General features: G+C 40.9%; 1 protein-coding gene across 1 annotated transcript in view; it reads right to left on the reverse strand.

Moving 5' to 3' along the window:
• MUC6 (mucin 6, oligomeric mucus/gel-forming) overlaps positions 1-16,486 on the reverse strand; it is a 71,725-nt gene extending 55,239 nt beyond the window's left edge. The window contains exons 1-2 of the mRNA XM_010570135.1: positions 16,227-16,486; positions 14,445-14,599 (exon numbers count right to left, since the gene is read on the reverse strand). Coding sequence (XP_010568437.1) covers positions 14,445-14,599; positions 16,227-16,486 — 415 coding nt within the window. The remainder of the gene's footprint in view (positions 1-14,444; positions 14,600-16,226) is intronic.
• Between the last annotated feature and the right edge of the window lie 5,800 nt (positions 16,487-22,286).

Raw genomic sequence — 22,286 nt, forward strand, 5'->3', positions numbered from 1 at the left:
ACTGGGCAATACCGAAATTGTTTTACACCAAAGTATAAATGTCTGCCAGTGATGCTGACCTGTGTGAACCCAGTGGAGTTTGTTTTAGGCCTGGGTCTGTTTTTGTGATTTCTGTCTCAGTGTTGTGTATGTTGCCACTGCCTACAGCACTTCCATTTGTTCTCCTTTATGAGCACGGCAGCCTGACTGATTTTTAACACCAAATTTTACTACTGTGGTTTTAAAATCTGTTATGAATAATGAGAATATTGAGATGTCTCAAAAAAAAAAAAAAAAATCATCTTGGTAAACATTGGGTACCTGCTGGTAGAAAACAAATTATAACAGCTATCAAAGATGGTGTTGTCTTTATAGCTGTCCATACATTGAAGGACATAACATCCTTGCATGTGAGTGAAAACCTCCCCCAGCCCTGTTTCCCCAGTTTAATTTGAACCTAAATCTTCTTTATTTGTAGCATGCAATTTTGAAACTCTCTGTTGAAGTACATCACAATAATTGAGATACTAATAAAACACAAAGGTCATTTATGTAGATACAGTGTATCAAATGGAATTCACCATGGGATTGGTCTGTTTTGATTATTCAAACATTAGTCTTAATTTTCCTTAAATTCTTTGCTGTAATTTATTCAAAAGTATATATGCTCTGCATTAAAATCCAGTTACCAGTGAGGTGTCAAAAAGCATCATTTTTTGGATGTAAATTAAATCGATCATGCTAAGAAGATTAAGTTCAGTTCATATGTTCTAGGCCAAGAGCAGGAAATGAAATAATAGGAATTTTTTTTAAAAACTATTTTTCATTTTGTAGATCAGTAATAATTTTGTGGTGTTCAGGGTGGGGTTATTTGTTTTTTAATTTTTGTTGGCTGTAAGTATTATTGGTTTAAATCTTAGAGGGTCAACAGGCACATTGCTATCTCTGAAATCCAGGATTCTAAGTAGGTTAATAATCTCCAGCATAATTTTTATCAAGGAATCTAGTAAAATTTAAAATGTTTACTCTTAGCTGAGTTTCTAGGACTTTAACTACGCAATCAATAGATAGAGTATGTTTACATATTGTTAGCAGTCATTGAGTCACTATTTAGTACTTGCATTCAGTGATGATGTTTTTAATACCAGATTGTGATATCTCTGGAAGTTCTGTACGTTTTTTTCTTTACACTGCTGGTCTAACGGCCAAGTTTATCTCATCTTGTACCTATGGTATCTAAAGAAATTTTCAGGATATTTGTATAAATTTTGTTCCAAGGACCAAATTGAATCCTCTGAAGCAGAGCAGATGTGGAGAAAATGCCTGCTTGACATCTTTTGGAGGTATTTCTTTGGGGCAACTGCTGAACTTATAGGAGAGTTTTCAGAGTAGAGTGTTGCCTGTCTGAAATAAGAACTTGTGGTGGGTTGACCCTGGCTGGACACCAGGTGCCCACCAAAGCTGCTCTATCATTCCCCTTCCTCAGCTGGACAGGGGACAGAAAATATAATGAAATGCTCATGGGTCAAGATAAGGACAGGGAGATCACTCACCAATTACCATCATGTGCAAAACAGACTCGACTTGGGGAAGTTAATTTAATTTATTACCAATCAAATCAGAATAGACTAATGAGAAGTAAACCCAAATCTTAGAACCCCTTCCCCCCCCCCCCCGCTTCCTGGGCTCAACTCCACTCCCAATTTTCTCTATAACCTTGCCTCCAGTGGCTCAGGGGTATGGGGAATGGGGGTTGGGGTCAGTTCATCACACGTTTCTGCTGCTCCTGCCTCCTCAGGGGGAGGACTCCTCACTCTTCCCCTGCTCTAGTGTGGGGTCCCTCCCATGGGAGACAGTTCTCCACTAACTTCTCCAACACGAGTCCTTCCCACAGGCTACAGCTCACAAACTGCTCCAGCATGGGTCTCTTCCATGGGGTGCAGTCCTTCAGGCACAGACTGCTCCAGCGTGGGTCCCCCACGGGGTCACAAGTCCTGCCAGAAAACCTGCTCCAGCATGGACTCCTCTCTCCATGGGGCCACAGGTCCTGCCAGGAGCCTGTTCCAGCGCAGGATTCCCACGGGGTCACAGCCTCCTTTGGGCATCCACGTGCTCCAGCATGGGGTCCTCCACAGGCTGCAGGTGGGTATCTGCTCCACCATGGACCTCCATGGGCTGCAGGGGGACAGCCTGCCTCACTATGGTCTTCCCCACGGGCTGCAAGGGAATCTCTGCTCTGGTGCCTGCAGCACCTCCTCCCCCTCCTTCACTGACCTTGGGATCTGCAGGGTTGTTTCTTTCACTTATTTTCACTTGTCTCTTCGGCTGCAATTGCTGCTGCACAGCAGCATTTTCCCCCTTGTTAAATCTGTTATCCCAGAGCTGCTGCCACCATCACTGTTGGGCTTGGCCTTGACCAGCGGTGGGTCTGTCTTGGAGCTGGCTGGCATTGACTCTGTTGGACATAGGGGAAGCTTCTAGCAGCTTCTCACAGAAGCCACCCCTGTAGACCTCTGCTACCAAAACCTTGCCATGCAAACCCAATACAGAACTAATTAAAAGGACTTGGGGTTTTTGCACTTTTAATAGGTCTTACCAGTTGATTTCGGCTCTTTGTATCCAAGCAGGTTCTCTACTTCCATTTAAAAATAAGTGAGGGAAAAAAGAACGCTATTATAGATATATTACTAATTATCAGGCATTATCTAGTAATTGCTATGAGAATTTTGAGGATGGAAACTTTGTTTTCTTCTACAACACAACAGAAAGTTTATATTCAGGGTCCATTCTCTATGAGTGGGATTAAAAAAAATTACTTTATTTTTGCTGTGAGAATGATCTTATATTTTCTTCATAACCTGCTATCCAAATAGGTCTTTGTGAATAATCTTAAACAGTGTATCCTCAAATTTTTTTCTGAATTTCAGTTTGGCATGTCTCTTATTCCTTCCTGCTTTCATATTTTTCACTTTATTTCCTTCCTATTACAAAGGCTATAAAAGTAATGCTAGAAGGTGAATAAAAACATCTAAGAATCACAGAATCATTAAGTTGGAATGGGTCCAACTCCCCTGTTCAGTCAGGGCCACCTAGAGCTGGTTGCCCAGGATCATGTCCAGGTGGCTTCTGAATATGTCTAAGGATGGAGAGTCCACCACTTCTTTGGGCAACCTGTTCCAGTGCTTACTCACTCTCATGGTAAAAAAAGTGTTCCCTTATGTTTAGATGGACCATCCTATTCTTCCATTTGTGCCCATTGCCTCTTGTCCTGTCACTGGGCACCACTGAAAAAAGCCTGGCTCCAATTGTCTTAACACCCTCCCTTCAGCTATTTATATACATTGATAAGATCTCCCCTCAGCCTCCTCTTCTCTAGGCTAAACAGTCCCAGCTTTCTCAGCCTTCCTTCATATGTGAGATGCTCCAGTCCCTTAATTGTCTTCATGGTCTATTGTTGGACTCTCTAATATGTCAATGTCTCTGTTGTACTGGAGAGCCCAGAACTGGATGCAGCACTCCAGGTGTGGCCTCACCAGTGCTGAATAGAGGACAGGGATCACCTCCCTTGACATGTTGGCTATATTCCTCCTAATGCAGCCCAAGATATCATTAGCCTTCTTTGCTGTAATGGTGCATCTCTGGCTCATGTTCAGCTTGGTGTCCACCAGGACCCCCAGGTCTTTTACAGAACTGCTTTTCAGCTGTGTGGCCCCCCCCCACCTACTGGTGTCTGCCACTGTTCCACCCCAGGTGCAGGACTTTGCACTTCCCCTTGTTGAACTGCACGATGTTCCTGTCAGCCCACTTCCCCAGCCTGTCCAGGTCCTTCTGAATGGCAGCACAACCCTCTGCCATATTAGCCATTCCTCCCAGTTTTGTGTCATCTGCCCCATCATCCAGATCATTAATGAAGATGTTAAACAGGACTGGATCCAGTACTGACCCATGGGTTATTGTGAGAGAATGAAAGCGTTAATGTCTCAAACATTGTGGTGGGGCAAGTTCTGCTTAAAGACAAACCCTGCACAGCAAGGAACAAAGGTGAAAAACCCATCAGCTCAGACATTAGCAATAGGAGGGGGAGGGTGTGCTGGAGGGTGCGCAGCTCCCTGTTGTGATACAAAGATCAAACAATGGCCAGTCTGCAGGGAAGGAGAAGCTACTCCACGAATGACCCCCAAGCCCAAAGGCTCACAAACTGCTCATTAACCTGACAAGTTTCAGTGCCCGCCCGAAGGAGGGGCAAGGATGATAAAAGGACACAAACTGAAGCCCCGGGCACGCAAGCCCACCAGAACTGGACCCCTCGGCTGGCTGGACACCTTGGCTGACTGGACACCTTGGCTGACTGAAGCAGTGCTGGACCCAAGACCGGTGAAATCTTTCTCTCTTCCTTTCTCTCTTCCTTTCTCTCTCTCTGTCTTCTCTCTTTCCTTTTCCTTTTCCACAAGCCCTGCACCTCATCCATTTCAAGATATAAACCATTGACCAAGTCTGAGACTAAGAGTAGATCCAGCCACCCCTGGGCCCTTCTCTGAGGAGGAGTCTAGAAAGCAAGGGGGTCTGCTCTGAACCTCATGACTCAACAGGAGAGATCTCCTTATTCCCTGAATTGATGTATATGGTTACACAGTTTACAGAAGTAGTCTTATGCCAATTCCTGTTGTGAGAAACCCTGCCACCTACTACCACACCTCCCCAGTTCAGTTTGCTTTTGTCATGAATAAAATATTTAACTGATCATTTGGTGTCTTTTCACCTTAATTTAGCCCGAGGGAATTTTGAATTAAACACGACTCCCTGGTCTGTCCAGTCTGGGTCATGACAGTTATGCTGCTAGTTACTGGCCTCCAACTAAATTTTGTGCCAGCTTCATCAGCTTGCCTATGAGGATCTTATGGGAGATAGTGTCAAAAGCCTTACTGAAGTCTAGGTAGCCAATATCCACTGCTCTCCCCTTGTCTACCAAGCCAGTAATTTAACCATAAATGGTTACCAAGTTGGTCAAATATGACTTGTCACTGGTGAATCTAGGCTGACTACTCCTGATGACTTCCTTGTCCTTCATGTGCCTGGAAGTATCTTCCAGGATTAGTTGCTCCATCACCTTCCCAGGTATCGAGGTGAGACTGACTAGCCTCCAGTTTCCTGGGAGCTTCCCTTAGAGGAAGTACCAACATCTCACCTGTATATCACGTGTTCCAATTAGTTTGAAACAGTTACTTTCAAACAAATGTTGCTAACCTTCAGTTTGCTACTGGAAGAGCCTAACCCCTAAAAATCTCTTTCTGTGGCTTAGTGGAGTATTTTGATTCCTTAAGTATTGCTTAAAATACTAGCATCTCCAACTTTCAAAACATTTCAGGAATTATATTAAGTTGCTCTTATTTCTTTGCATGCCTCCTGTCAATTGTCTCTGTATTCTTCAGTAAGTATAACAAAAGTAGTTCCTTAAAGAGAATCATGACTATTAGTTAGTAACCATTAGTTGTTCAAATAGCTAAAACTAATTGCTTTTTAATCTAGTGATCTTCCCTTCCTGCTGTCTGAGGACATGACTTCTGGCCAAGATCCCAGCAATCCTCCCCCAGCTCTCTTCTCTCCTCCTCCCTCTCATGTGCCAAGGCCTCCCTTAGTTCTGGACCATGCAGAAATATTAGATGCTCTCTGCTACCGCCTACTGCGCAACTGCTCTGCCCAAATGCCAGGCAGAAGAACTGGAATCACTGGGAGGCTAGCAATTAGGAAAAAGGTTGCTGTCTCTAGTCCAAGGCAGAGAAACTTTCAAGGCAGTCAGAGATGGTAAATAGCATTCTGTAGAAGGTTTAGACCTAGACACCTACAGACCTTAGACTGGATTCCTAGCTCTGAAATCATGGAATGCAGAGACTGTTTCTGTTTTAAGATGAGCTTTTTCTGCAAGGCCTAAAATGCTATGACTATTCGGCAAGATCTGGTTTCTCTGCCTTCGACTGAGTTGCACAGTAAGGTGACTTCTACTTTAGGGTAGGGAGCTATCGTTCAATCTCTTCTATTCCCCACTTGCATTATTAATTCCCACTACCACTGGCACTGTTCCTTTATACTTCCTAAGGAGCATATGATTAACACTGTTCTGCCAGGCAGGAAGAAACTTATTTGTGCCAACCCAAAGATGAGGATACTGGGAGAGAAAGAGAGAGCGCTGGAACTGGATGTGGTTTTACTGATTGTTCAACTGACAGGAGTTTATGGCAGGATCTGTGTCTCTCAGGGTACCCCTAACAACCATTCACCAGCACAAACCAACTACTTCCTCTGCACCAGCCTGTACTATAGAAAACTAGATATGGGTCTATGGCTGTTTTACCTTTAAAATTTGTCACTCTGAGTGACTGGCTGCTTTATCAATGCCAAAATCAAACCCTGATCGAGCAGCCATCTGCTTCCAATGCTTTGCTTCTGTCACCTATTCCATGTAGCTTGGCATCGTCTCTGCTGTGTAGGCCTTTGTGTAGGCTGAGTAGGCACCACAGAGCTGCAGCCATTTCTCCTGAGAACAACTTTATGCTGCTAGAAAATAATTCCAACATCTTCATATGTGGTAACAACTTGGAGGAAATGTTAAACATTTTGAGGTTTGGCCCCTTTAAAGATAAGGAGGATGGCAGCCATTCTGAATAACATTTATCAATGGTGGCCTATTATCATGTTTCTTTGGGGTTAGTTTATAAGAAAAGGTTGACATTAGAGCACTGCACAATTGATAAACCTGTACAGCATGTGAAGGCTAGGATGGAAAGAAAACAATCTGTTGTGCACTGCCCTCTCTGAAAAGCATCCCCTCTGAAGAGTATGTAATACTCTGCAGCTGCTTCCTCTCTGTGAAAGGAAACCCCTAAAAGTGCAGGAGTAGGAGGCCTGATATGCCAAACAAGGAGGTAATTTGGAAAAAAATCCTTTCATTAAGCATGGTGAGTACATACAATGTAAAGGGGCAAGATATATTTTTACTTTCTGGTCTATTGGGTACAAGATAAATAGGTAATTAAAAAGGTACTTAGTGACCCTTCAGATCCACATTAGCTCATACGTTTGGGGGTCTTAATTTCTGCTTCAAAGGCTTGGACAGGGCTTTCCCTTAGCAAGCAGCCCAGGAGAGGAGTATCATTCTGTGTCATGGTAATTCATGTGAAAATGCTATCTTCAGAAATTTGGAGTGGAAATATGGAGATGACCTTCCACATACCTAATCATGTATTTCTGTGAGCGGAAGTAAAAACATTTGGTAAATGGTGTAATAGCAAAATTTTCTCTTGTCTGGCTATAGGCAAAAGTTTCTTGATTTCCCTCAGTGTGGGACAGGAAATCCGTTTCATCATACAGAGAATCCGTGTGCCTTGGCAGTCCTGCAGTTCAAACTTGATTGCCCACCCAGAACTCCCTATTGTAATCCTCGGGTAGACTTGGCTGCTTCTGTATGCACTCCACTGTCCCTTAATTGATTAATATTACTTCATTTATAAAGTTCCATAGGCGGAGGTGACATTTGTATGGTTGCATTTGGACGGGGTTTGAAATATTGCTGAGTACAGAATGGCTGTTGCATTTAACAGCACAGTAACAGCACTACCCATATTTTATATGTAATTGTGCAAAGTGATTTGGGCATTTCTGAGTTTGAAAGCCAAAAAATTCTTCTTCAATCCACATGCAAATTAATTATTTGGAAAAAAATGTTACAAGTTTTCACTTTTGGCTTTACATATAGCAGGAAAAAATTGGACCTGACATGCATAGACAAGCTCTACTGCTTCACAGCAGTCATTCCCTGGATTTACACAGGTGTAGCACAGCAACATTTATCTGCTTGTAAACATGTATTTATACATATTGATATATTATATTTGTTGATGTAAGAACTGCACAAACATGACTAGTACACTCCTGATGTGTAGTAAGCAAGAGGTCACTGTGTATGTTATTGGCAGTTGAAGAGCAGGTGTGCCTAATGACAGGTGCTTGGATTTTTTTGAATTCCTGCTTATACATGTGCAAGGAAGTTATCTGTAGACATTCCATCACCAAATCATTGAATTTGCCTGCAGTGAATTTACCTTATTTAATTTAAATTTACCCATTATTAATCAGGTGATAAAAGGAAACAAATAGCTGAGGGAAAAAAAAGTAAATTATTTTTTCATTTTGCTTTAATTATTTTTAAGAAAAACAAATACAGAATTTCAGTGAAAGTTATCTTTTCCTGTTTTTTTTTAAAGATTTTACATATTTAGTGTGATTTCTTATTATGATTTTAGCAAATGTCTTCTTAATATTCCCATGTTTCTTTATCTGGCATTTTTAAAAGAAAACTTAAAAGCAATGAGTCAAGGCCTGTTCTACATCCAAATTCAAGTTTTGGCATCACTGTCCCCTCACTATTGGACTCTTGGACCCAGACAGAGCTCCAAGAGGAGGATGCAGCTTCTCAAGTCTGAGGCAGCATGGAGTGCCTGGGGCTGGAGCACTTGGTCTTCTGGCCTGCCAAGAGCTGTGAAGTTGTTGGGAAGCTGTGCCTCCAAGTGAAAGAGCTATGAGAGGAGGTCAGCAAACTGTGCAGAGTCTGAAAGGATGAGAAAGCGATCAACCGGGACTTCTCTGAGACCCTGCAGCTTCATGAACCTCAACCTTGAACTGTAGTGGAGAGATGTGAAGAGCCTATGCCTCTGAGTTTGGAAGGTGGAAACTCCCATAATGGCAAAGGCTGGAAGCTGGTGACTTATACCAGGAGGAAGGCTCCAGCTCCACCTCATGGCTTGCAGTTACAGAATAGGTTTGCTGCCCTCATAGCTGATGAGGAGCTGGGATTGCCATCAAATGGAACATCTCCAGTGGCTGACCCTGAGCCACTCAGGACCACTAGAAGCAAGTGGCAAGTGATCATGGTTGGAGACTCCCTACTGCAGGGGAAAAAGGTCTCCATCTGCTGACCTCATTTGTCATTTAGGGAGGTTTGCTGCTCGCTGGGTGGTTGAATTTGGGATGTTGTGGAGAAGCACCCAAGGTTCGCCTCACACTCCACCTACTACACCCTGCTGCTCTTCCATGTAGGTGCCAAAAATACTGCCAGGGGTGACCTGGGAAGTATCAGGTGTGACTGAAGGGCACTGGGGCAGTGGTCAAGTGCATGGGGATCGAGATGGCATTCTCCTTGATTCTGCCACTGAGGGGAAGGGTCTGAAGATGGCTTGATGGATCCTGTGAGTTAACAACTAGTTGCGCAGCTGGTGTCGGCAGCAGGGCTTCAGTTTGTATGACCATGGGACCCTCCTTGAGGGTCCACAGCTGCTTGTAAGAGGCAGGATCCAGCTGACTGAATGGGACAAAAAACATCTTTACCAACAAGCTGGCCAATTTGGTAGGCAGAAATTTAAACTAGAAACAATGGGGGAGGGATAGATTCCTCAAAAGTCAACTAAGGAAGTTAGGGAGAGGGTAGGCAAGCCAAGGGCCCGGGTGATGGGAATTGAAGGGCCATAGCAATCAACAAAACAGAGCTGCAGTGGAATCTCAAGCTTAGACATGTGAATAAGAAAGTGCCTGCAGAGCAGCCTTATGGTAAAAGCCATCTTGCCTGTTCGGAGGAATCGGCATGCTTGGGCATTTGTCTGAAATGCTTCTGCACTGAAGAATGCAGTGTAGGGAACAAGCAGAAGTTAGAGGTCTGAGTGTAGTTACAGGGCTGTCACCTCGCTGGGATAATGAAGACATGGTGGGGTAGATCACAGGACTGGAGTGCACCAGTGCAGGGATCCATCAAGGCAAAATCCGGCTCTTGATGCACATAATTGGCTCTCATAAATCCAGTATCTTCTCAAAATGAGTATTATCCAGTGTGATTTCTCACTGCTGTAAAAGGAGAACTAAGGTTATAGCAAAGATGAGACAAATGGTGATGATAAAGGAGGAAGTGGCAAATTCAAGGTGTAAAGGATCAGAATTTGCCAAAGGCAACGTTCAGTGAATGACCTTACTCACAAACTTTTTTTCCTCTGTTCACATTTAGATATTTCTATTTTTAAAATATTTAGTGAACATCTTTAAAATACTATACTGAATGAGACAAGTAAAACAATTTAGAGCTTAAAAAAGTAATGAAAAATCTTCCAATCACACAGGAAAAAACCCCAATCAATAACAAACCAAAATTAAATGCCACCACAAATAAAAGATGCTGAAGCTAGAATGCTAATAAACAATTAGAAAATAAGTACTCTGTAATATAAGTATAAATTGTGTACTTTGAAATCTAGTAACATTAAAAACAAAACCAGGAATGGGATGTGTACTTCAATACCAGCACCTGATTGAATTTGAAATAAACATCTTAATATATTTGTTATCATAAACAATAATAGTGTTTTAATAGTGTCATATTAATTGTGAAACTGCCTTGTCATTGCGTGCTCTGAATGGATCATCATCAGTTGCTGACTTGTTATTTTCTTTGATGCCCATTTATGGCAAGGTGCTAGCCTTATTTAAAAAAAAAAAGAAAAGTATTTTCTCCATTGCTTGCCTGGGCTAAATACAGATGAAAAATGAAATTAATATCTAATTTAAAGTATTACTTCAAAAACAAAGCCATATTTGTAACCATGAGACCTTAAACAAATCTTAGAAATATGGTATGCTTAAGTACCTGAATGCAAAAGTTGAAGTCATAATATACTTTTGGGAAACTAGTAATAGAAGGAATTATAAACCTTTTTTTCATGTTTCTGGGGAAAAAACAAATGCTAGAAAGATATTTAATGAGTCTGTTTTCTACCGACAAAATATCTTGGTATTCTTTTTTCTCTAGAATGATCAGTCACCCTGAAGGAAAGGAAGGCAACATTTCCATTTATTGACTTTATATCTACTAGTGAATTAAAACAGCATGGGCTTTATAGGGTGACTGTTAATCCCATTTGGGTTGGGGTAGGAAGTCACAGTCATCCAAATAGAGTGGCAGTTATATTCTGGAAATTCCGATGCAATTTCTGTTTCTGAGGAAGCATCATTTTTCAGGAAGGATGTGTGTATGACTAGTTGTAGAACACAGATGTTACCTCATTTAGTATGGGGTCAGAAAGTGCCCTGAGAAGCTGATATATAGTTCTAGTAGACCATCTCCATTAGTCAGATAGAAAAAATACTCTTTGAATTGCAGACACAATGATGTTACCTAAGCAAATCATATTCATGAACTGAGTTTCATGTCTGGTCTTTCAGTGCCTGAAAAGTTTCTGTTAGGGAGCACCAAAATGATTTTTACAAAACTCAACTAAAACCTGCTTTTGAGCCACCATAATAGTTGTTGAGGCCAATGTGTACTTTAAAAAGAAACCCAAATGACTATTACCTTTTCCTTCTCACCCCTCACAAACTGGACTATAGAGCTATCACAGTGAATTTGTTAGCTTCTTGGCTAAAAACCAAAGAGAATAGTAGTGTAATGCCATCTAGACAGAATGAGGTATGTTCTAGACAATTGGATAGTACTGACTAATGAAGACATATGTGTCTATAACTTGGTGTACACACCATCATGCAGAAGATGGGAAGTTTCTGTGTTAGGACTTTTCACAGTTTGAGCAGGTCTTGCATGATAACTGGCTAGATTCCAAACACCTGCTCTTAAATTTTTAATATCTGGTCTTATATAGCTTTGTAATTGTTCATAAGTTAAGGCTTTTGTTGCAAGATGTAGACTGCATTAAGAATGTCAGCTAGAAATCTGGCTTGGGTTTTTAAAAAAAATATGCTAGTAGTCTCATGAGTGAGTCATTTCTTTTTGTCATTTCAAGAGCTTAAAAACAACACTTAGGTATCTGGAGCTGATATTGAGGCAGGGTTTTAACCTCTTCCCGATGTGTTTATTTCTATTGCTTTAACAGATAGCAATTGTTCTATAATCTTGGAGTCCAACATGATAAGATTCTTTAATTTTCCCTAACCAGCCTGGCCATCTAGCCTGCAAAGTCTGATTTAATGTACAGAAAAAATAAAAAAGGAAAATATAAGAGCTGTACTTGTTTTCATAGTGATCAAGTTTTATGGATAAACTCTTGCTGTGTGTAGAGTTTGAGTGAGCACACTCTATGTGGCACGCTTTTGTGGAAAATGGGAATGGGCTCTCCCCTGCCAAGCAATACAGCAGATCAACAAATACCCTGCTCATTTACCAGAGCTTGGAATGCAGTGAAGGAATTTACAAGAAGAAATTCCCAAACACAGGCCAATGAGCAGTCTTACCGCACCTGGATGAGATGGGTCACAGATGTGTGTTAACGCTTCCCTCAGTGTGTACCATATGCACAGAATACATGGGGAAAGCTTAGTCTGAATTGAGCAAGATGCTCTGCATTCTTACTTAGTATTTTAAAAAAAAAGGTAGTTTACAGCTTCTGAAAAAGGTAGACTGCAGATTTCTGTCAGCTAGTAAGAATTGTGCTATTACACATTGACTAGAAGCTATTTTGACGTTAACTTCAGCACAGCTGAACAGGATTTTAATTGTAAATAGTTTTTTCTAAATAAAAGTAACAATATTCTGCTATTCCTGTTTGTGGTTTAATAGGTCTAGTAATACACCCCAGTATCTTATTTTCTATGCAGTGGCAGTTTGGGAATAAGGAAAAGAATGCAGGAAAAGACAGAAAAGATCATTTTATCCAATTACTATAAGGACCCCTAATAGACGACCAGAATGACTGTTCATAGTGTCAAGCAATGCCAGGCAATCTGTTCTGGGGCATCTTTGTTGTTTTCTACTGATGGGAACATTTGTCATTTGCAGTTGCCAGACTGTACATACGTTGGCATTGGATAAATTCTCAGTATGCTTCTTGAATACTTTCTGCCTACTGAATGATTTGTGGCCAAAAGCAAATCTGAGGAACTCCTGTCTTCTCTAAGTTAATTAGAAAAAGAGTTCTGTTCCCTCCTCAGTCTGTGGGAATACAAATCCACATCTCTTATATTTCACCAGGGTGCACTGATCACCATTAGACTGCCTCCTAGTCTGTGCAGCAATACTCCTTTTTCCTGTTTTACTGATGCTGTGACACTGTGCAGCAAGATTCAGGGGAACAGAAATAAAGCAAATGAAAAGGAACACTGTCCTGTAGCTTCCTGGGATAGGGAACTCATCTGGGAGGTAGAAAGATCTGTATATTTGGCCCTGCAAAATTCTAGTTTAGTAACTTTATATTATGCTGTCATTTAAACCCAGGAGTAATTCTGGAATTTGTACCTGTGTTACACTGTCATCAGCATTATTATAATTTCGCACATACTTGGATGCAGTTTAAAAAGGATTAAATTGTATGTCCTAGTGGACTTCACATAACATCAGACTAGAGACGTTCATCAGCAAGGTTCGTGGGAGGTTCGTGGCCATATTCCTGTGTTCACTGCAGTCCTTTGCAAAGACAGAAGTACTAAATGCTTACAGATCTCAATGCTTAAAACCTGAAACCAATAACTTGAAAGATGTGCTTCCAGACTATTTTTTCCACTGTGGGTGATTCTGAATGGAGTCAGTGTTTACTTCTATGTGCGTATCTGTTTTCCACCAATCCTTACCTGAGGAAATGAGGGCTACATTGTAAGAAATGACTTGCGTAATTAAATCAGTGCAGTTATCTTGGTGTTTTTTCTGTCATAGCAGATTTTACTGACTAACAAAGGGAAAACTTATTCCTGATAGTTATGTGTAATACATTATCTTGTTCTGTGTTATTTAAATAGTCCCACTGTGATCTCTGTGACTTTTACCTGTTACATGCCAGGGCATGTAGCACATGCAAAAGTGTAGCAGAAAGTTGTCTTCATGTAATTTTCTTTCTGTCTTCATTCACGATCAGCTGTGTTGCTGCCTTCTACAGCTCACTCTCTGAGCTAGTGCTGCATGCTCACATTGCTTCTAATTTTCTCATGGTTTTTAATTATAACTTCATTGGGTGGCAGTAGAGTTCCTGCCCTTTTGGAATTGCCATTGTGTTGCTGCTCCAGGCATGTCATGATTCCAGAAAGTAAACCCTGTGCTTGCTTCCCTGTGGGAGTAGTAGTTCTTTCCTGTTTTGGAGCAAAGTCAGTCTCACCTTTAACCAATACAGTAGCATCGCATGATTTTCACAACCAGCATTATCTGCTTTTACAGTTCGACATGTTTGCCTCTCCCAGGAAACAGCTATCCTGTATTTCTGCCTACTATGTCAGGTAGAAGAAGAAATATAAAACCTTGTAGTCATCATTATTCTTCCATGTTTCTGGGACAAAAATGCACTGGATTAACTTAAATACTATAATTTAAGAAAACCCTCCAAATTAGATCACGAATTCTCAGTGAACGCTAATTAGGTGTATCTTGGCACTGAATCTGAAAGATAAATCATTACATGAGGAAATGTCTGCAAAGCTCAGTTCTGGATCCTTACTAGGCCATATTTGAAGCCATCCTGTCATTCGTATTTCAAAGAAAACTGTGTAAACCAGCTTTTCCGACTGGTAGTACTCCAGAGTAACTTCCTGAGATAGGCTGGTTGCTTGCTGGTGATTGCAGCAGGCTCCCAGCAGTTCTGTGGCTGTAGATCTGTGAACAATGCCAGGAGAGAAAGTTGGTTAATAAGTTACAGTGCCCTCAGGTTAGTTTATTGTGAGTGTCCTGGATTATGGTGCATGCTTTACAATGCAGTAGTTCGCAGTGTCTTGTTTCGAGTGCCCACTTTGAAGTATGTTGGAATATATGCAGTGAAAAGCCAATGGGAAACCAGCAGCTCATGTACATTACTGCAGAAAAGTAAATAGCAAACTTTTGGAAGTCACAGACTGTTTTATTGCTTTTTTTTTTCAGTATTCAGGAATTTGGGCAGCACAATTGGCTGACAGAGGAGCTAATTAGAGGTCACACAGGGCATGAGACGGGCAACTGTCACCCTGGTGTGGGAACAAGCTTGGGTCTGTATTCTTGGGCTTACCCAGGAATAAAGGGAGCAAACATGATGATGAACAGAGACTGGTATTACTGTTTGCAGACTTCCTGCCCTTCCCCCCTTTCTTTGGTCAATGAATTGCTATCAGGGGAATGTTCTTCCTATTATTTTCCATTTCCTGTGCAATGTCTTTATTTTTTCAGCCCCACCATATGTTGACAGTGAATTTTGATGGGATGCTACTGCTTACTGTTTGTTCAAAGAGTTTCATCTTTGGAACACAGTATAAAGGTTATTTGCTGCTTGCACTTTCTCACAGGGCTAGGCAGGCAAGTAGTGTTAGTTTTGCTTTAAGAAATGGAGAAGTGACTCATCCAAGATTGCAAAGCTTGTTGGCATTACTGCTAGAGAGACAGCTCTATACAGAACTGTCTCTGAAAATGGTACTTATAGGAAAGGAATTTGCCTTTTCTTTAAGAAGGTAGCAGAGAATAAACCTTTCAAGCTCCTCCTCTTCCCACTAATCAACTTCATCCCCAGATGGTTGACAGAGTTAATCCTCTGCTGAAACTGAGGCTTCTGTCTACAGTCATGGTTTCAGTATTTGTCTTCTGCCAGTCAACCTTTTTATCCATCTTCACTTGCTCCATGTGCTCACTTTCTTCATATCTATTGAGATGAGGCATGTGCGCTGCAGAATAGGTAGCTGCTAGATGCGAGTGCTGGAGTGCATCAGGTGACATTGCTGCTTGACCTGGGTTCTTGGAGATCAGGTGCCAAGCTGTGAAGAGCTTCCTTCTTCTTAATTTTACGGTTTAGAAATAAGGTTATAAATTCAGCAATTCAGTGCATTTGCCTACATCAGCTGATCTTTGAAAATCATGTTTCTAGTTTGAGGCAATGTAAGGTAAAACTGCTTAGCTTAAACTACGGTATAAATTGTAGAGTTTACTGTATAAATTACTGTGTTTTACCTGCCCTTTCCATCAGTCAGTTACTGCAGCTTCACTAATTCAATTTATCCTGTCACCTGACATGTGTGCTTTGTTTGCCGGTCGTGGGTGTGGGAGAGATGGAAAAGCATAATGGAGCAGTGGTGACTGAAAAGCTGCCTGTGGAGTGAACACTGTCACGGTAAGAAGCTGGAAGCAGCTGCTGCAGCGAACACAATGCCGCAGTGAATCAGTGAACTGAGCACAGCTAATCACAGTGAACCACAGTGTTTATGGACTACACATGAAGATCCTTTCACTCAGCTGTAGCTGTTGAGGGACTTCTAGTTCTTACTCAGCAGAATGGGAAGCCCCAGCTCTTGCCTCCACCCGCACAGTGGGGCTCTCAGTTTGCAGAGAGAAACCGGGGTGGTTGCAGGAGAGTTCAGTTTGTGAGTCAGGAGTCTGTGTGGGTTCCGAGACCCGTTCCTTTAAGTGGCTCAGCTCTGGAGCCAGCAAGTCTGTGGAGGATCTGTAGATACTCCCCTTCTGGTATGCGGAGGCAGAAGGAACTGATTGCTCAAGCACCTTTGGCCTGGAATGATCTTTAAACATCGCAAATAACACGTTTTCTCTCTGAGTAGTGAATTAGTGTCCCAGTGTAGTGAAAAATGGGCCTGATGATAGGGTTCTGCCTTCTGGGGCATTGTATTCTTCTGTTGAACAAATCCTGCAGATGACTATATGTTTTCATATTACTGCTAGAACTGTTTTGTATTATTGCTTCTTAGGCTTAAATCGCTTGTACACTTCCTATCAGATCTAACTATGTTTCAGTGGTGGGTAAATAATCATTTTAGAATACAAGAATTGCTCCTAGCATGAAGTATACTTTTAAAATATTTTCTGTCTTCCTTCTTGATAGTTATCCTAATATTTCTAACAAAAGTAGTGGCTGTAGTACTACTGGAGGAATTCCAGATATCTGGATAAAAGATAGTATGTAAATGGCTTCTGTTGAACTTCTATGCAGGAATATGTGTGTGTATATACATACACATACACACTTGTAAAGCAAAAAAAGTAATCTAGGAGCTAATCTAAAAACCACTTATGATTTCTATTGTATTAGCTTTATTGGCCCCACCCAATGTTGAGGCACAGTCAGCAAAAAGGTTCATTGTGGCTGTGTGCATCCAGCTTTGGAAGTACATTTCTTCAGCTGCACACATGCAGACTTTTTCAGTATTGTACAGTTGGGAAATTATTTCAGTGCTGAAAACCAGAAAGCTCTCTAGTAGTTTGTATCAGATCGAATTAGATCCAAGCATTAATATAAAATATTTTTCTGGAGAGCGTAAGATAAAAGCATAGTTCTCCTACCTCTTTGTCCAGGCTGGCTACTAGTTTGTTTTTTAGTCTAGCTTTCAGGAAACTTGGCAGGCCCAGGTCTTCACACGTCTTAGCCAAGTATTTGAACAGATCGGAACAGTATTATCAGTAATTTTAGATTGTCTTTGTGTATTTTCACAGGCTTAGTTCCAGTAATTTCTCTGATCAATCTATGATAGACGTAAATTAAATATAAGGTAGTAAAAGGTGTGTTGATCTCCACTGGGTTCTGTTCTTGGAGATGGAGGGGGACTAAGAAGCAGCACTGTACATTTGGTATTTAAGCAATGCTGTGGAACAGCTCCTGAATATTGCAGATATATTATGAGGCTACGTCCCTAGCAAGACATCAGTTATTCCCAGTGTTTGGCTTGGTCATCCTCTGTTGTCATTACTGAGATAGAGGATAAAATGTCAGAACTCTAAGGACCTCAGGAAAAAATGTCAGCTGACAGTCTGTAGATGTGATAGTTGCTGAAAATAAATAAGGCAGTTGAGACACTGGATTTTAAAATCAGGATGCAAAATTTGTGGAGATGTGAGCAAAAAATGTGGTCTTTTTTTTTTTTTTGGTTTTTGTTTTGTTTTAAACAGATGCTAACTTGCAGGTAGTTTGTTTTTCTGTAATCAGTGGTTACAAGGATAATTTAGGATTATTACCTCTCCCAAATCAAGTATATTTCTTACTCTTTCTCTGTTTGTCATTATAGACTGAATATTGAAGTTGCCATACAGAACATCACTAAAGTTCACATAATTTTGTGTAGTGAATAAAACAGGAAATAACAGACTGATTCCACAGTGCTTCAAAAAATATGGCTCTGTGTACAGTATGCCAACTTTCAACTGTCTATTATTTTATTGTAATGTACATGAAAAGACTTAGAACATATTAACGAATTGCTATCTATCAGGTGTAAGAAACCTTTGAGTTTCACATTGAGTGGCAAATGCCTTTATCCTAATATCTGCTGTATCTATTATACTGTATCTTCTGTAATGTAACAGAGAAAAAACATTTTAAGCCAAAAATTCAAAACCAATGAGACAAGTACTCTATGCACTATAGCCGTTTTTTTTACCCAAATGATTCTGAGGTCCTATTTTATTTCATTGATACATATGTATAAACTATTCCTGTTGAAATGTCATTTCTATTTCCCAAAATACTTTTCTAGTGTGCATCTCTTTATAAAATATTGTTTTATATGGAGCCAAGCCTAGACATTTTCAATTAAAATTAACCTATACTAGAAGATTGTTGCAACCCTCTTTAGGTATAGTGCGCTGTACTTGTTTAATATGTAGATTAAATAGATATTAATACGTATCATAGAATATATTGAGTTGGAAGGGACCCATAAGGATCATCAAGTCCAACTCCCTGCTCCTCACAGGAATACCTAAAACTAAATCATATGACTAAAAGCATCGTCCAGGTGCTCCTGGAGCTCTGACAGGCTTGGTGCCGTGACCACTTCCCTGGGGAGCCTGTTCCAGTGACCGACCACCCTCTCAGTGAAGAACCTTTTTCTAATGTCCAATCTGAACTTCCCCTGACGCAGCTTCATACTATTATGTATTATATAGTGGCTGTAGTTCTGTTTAATAAGATTATTCATGAATTACTGCATCACCTACCACCTATTTGTAGAAACAGAAGAGTTCTTTAAAAATATTGTGATTCAGGGCCCGAGTCCATCTGCATAGGAGGATTAAAAGAAAAAAGTGTACAAAATAGTTTTTGTATGTGAAAACATCATAATTATTCAGTATCTAGAAATGTGCATGGGTTTTGAATTAGATGCAGAACTATCTCTGCAAATTCTCTCTATGCACCTTTTTCACAGGGACAAGATACCAGATATTTAGTGTGCCATTACAGTAAGATTCAGTATTTTCTGTCTCTTTCTCTCAGCCTCCTGGTGCGGTCAGGTTGTGTATGGTCTTACTTTTGTCTGTCACTGCCCACTGGAATACAAAACCAGCACCTAAGGTAAAAGATTCTATTTTATGTGAAAATAAAAGAGCAAAAATATCTACACAGTGGCCATAGCTTTTGCTGGGAACACGGATGTTTTTCCTTGATCCCTTTTCCTAAAGAGAAGTAATGGTGCCATCTACTGGCAGAGGATAGACCGCTTGTGGGATCTGATGCTGTCCTGGTTTCAGCTGGGATGGAGTTAATTGTCTTCCTAGTAGCTGGTACAGTGCTATGTTTTGAGTTCAGTATGCCAAGAATGTTGATAACGCTGATGTTTTCAGTTGTTGCTAAGTAGTGTTTAGTCTAAAGTCAAGGATTTTTCAGCTTCTCATGCCGAGCCAGCAAGAAAGCTGGAGGGGCACAAGAAGTTGGCACAGGACACAGCCAGGGCACCTGACCCAAACTGGCCAACAGGGTTTTCCATACCATGGGATGTCCCATCTAGTGTATAAACTGGGAGAGTGGGGGCAGGGAATCGCCACTCAGGGACTAGCTGGGTGTCAACACGGTACTTTCTTGATAAAGCCTGTGTCTTCCCCTGGTGAGTTACAAATCCTTTTATTTCCCTATGTTTAGTTCATTGATCTCGGTCATATATACCACAGCGAGGCAATTATTTCTGTGTGAGGTCTGTCAGTTGTGAACAGTTGAATCAGTAAACCATGTACGCAGAAACTTTTCCTTCCAAATACCCTGTGGCCTTGCCTTAATAAAGGAGTTTAACAAAATATTAATAATATGATCCTTATTATAACTTAATCAGTGAAACAGTGCTAATATAATTTTTCCTATGAAAAGTGAAAAAAATTTATGCTTTTGCTGTAAAGCCAGGAGGTCTTTTTCACTACCAACTGGATAGTAAACTCAGTTTCCAGACTCTTCTCACCTCAGTCAGAGGTCTCAGCAGTAGAGCCAACAGGAAAAGACAACAGGTCCTTCAGACCCTGCTAGTCTTTCTTTTAATGCCTAGTTCATGAATTAGTGTCATATCATACTCTCCAGGAAGGTCTGACTATGTTGCTACTTTGCAAGGATGGGGACACCAGAACAAGATACTGATTCAGTGACAGTTGCCACATTCTTCTTTGCTAATATGTACTCTTTAGATATGCCTGACCAGTGGCATTGTCTAGAAAGACACAGAAAAAACATTACCATCTCTCTGACACTTTTAATAGTCTGATGTCATATCTGGCAGGTTAATCCTAGGGCTTCTCTTGGTTTAGTTTGGAAGAGTAGTTCATGTTCCTCTTCACAGTTTGAGGGAAATGTCTCAAGACTGACTTCACTCTGGTTCACAGAGACTGGCAGATTTTAAATCTTTTCTGTCAAGCCACTGGCCCTTTGCAGAATGACTCTGTCTTTAACTCATTTCTTCATCATAAACTTTGATCAATTTTATAATCCCATTTTGCTTATTTCCCCAGGTATTAACTGTTATCTCAGTACAACTCCTGGAAATGCAGAAAAAGTAAACAAACTTGTGAATGCACCGGGGTACTGTGTCACCAGAGGACATCTGAAATTGTTTGTAGTGTTGTACTCACAGATGACCAGCTGAAATTGGGAAACACTGAAAGGAAAATTTATAAGAACTATATTAAAAAGAAAAGGATTCACTAGATTAAGATTTGTAAACAACCTTTTCTCCTTATCTGAAATACATTTTGCTTTATTATAGTCCCTTTTGGCTTCTTTGCTTTCTGCCTTCTGAATACAAAGTAAATTATACTGTTCTTCCTCTTTTCAGAAAACCGCTGATCCTGAGGAGACAGATGGAGGAAGTTTCCTGTTTTGACCTTGCTTAATTTTACAGATTTTATATAGGTCACAGGATGCTGGTGGTTGAAAGCCCAGGCCTTTTGAAGGCTACGGGAATGCTTTTTCATGAGTAACCACAGAGGGCCTCTGAAGGGTGTGTGATGTTACACCATTCTTTCTGAAAAAGAACAGTATTTCTGACGTTGATCATCCTCACCAACTGAAGCATGAAGCAAGGTGCATTTTGGTTGGAAATAGAATGTTATAAATTTCTCCTCTGTGTAAACAAATGCTATGTCTCATGCTAAGGCTATTAAGAAGTGTTTTATTTGTTGTTGGATATCAAATGCTGTGGACTAGAGAAAGCAGTTGCTTTTTCATAAGATAGAAATCTCATTTGTATGATAAGGTTGTCTTACAGGGTGGTGAACGAGAATAGCACAGGTGTCTAGAGAGAAAAAATTCTGACTTCCTGCAGACTTTTCTGTAACCTAGGTTGCTTCCTGTAACCTAATTTTATATTAGGAGCTCTTGTATTAAAATCCAAATCACCTTATTTCTCTACGTTTTGGAGAGTCAGTTGTTCTGCAGCTGTGTTGAGTACTGGGGACTTGGGAAAAACAAAGATAGACCGAAAGAGTGATTAAAAACCCTGTCCATGAACTTTCCGCAGTTTGGGTTTTCAATAGGTTAGACAGACAATACCATGTACCTCTGTGAACTGATATTGCAACTGAAATCCTTGCATAGCCAATACTCTTATTTTCTGGTGATTACTTTATGGTTACTCCTATTTTCTGATGATTTTCTCACTGTCTCAGCTGGAGGCACAGCTGTTTCGAATTAGTGCTTTTCACTCAGGTTTGTTCAGTTTGTTTTCATATTCAAGCAATGTTAAACTTTTAGAGACACTTACTATTAATTTACTGAAGGTTGTGTGATCTTGTCGTGGTTCCAGCCCAGCCGGTAACAAAGGACCACGCGGCCGCTCGCTCACTCCTCCCGCCCCTCTCCGGTGGGATAGGGGGGAGACGGAGGAGAGAAAAGAAAAAAAAACCTGGAACCTCGAGGGTTGAGATAAGGGCAGTTTACTGGGACAACAACAACGGTACTAATAAAAGAATATACAAAAGGAGTGCTGCACAGTGCAACTGCTCACCACCCAGGACCCAACGCTCCGCCACTTCCCCCACCGAAAGTCGAGAGAGCTCCCCCCGGCCCGCTCCCCATTTATATACTGAGCATGATGTCACATGGTATGGAATAGCTCCTGGGCCA

This window comes from Haliaeetus leucocephalus, unplaced genomic scaffold (assembly GCF_000737465.1).
Source record: "Haliaeetus leucocephalus isolate CR32 unplaced genomic scaffold, Haliaeetus_leucocephalus-4.0 Scaffold293, whole genome shotgun sequence".
Taxonomy (NCBI): Eukaryota; Metazoa; Chordata; class Aves; order Accipitriformes; family Accipitridae; genus Haliaeetus; species Haliaeetus leucocephalus.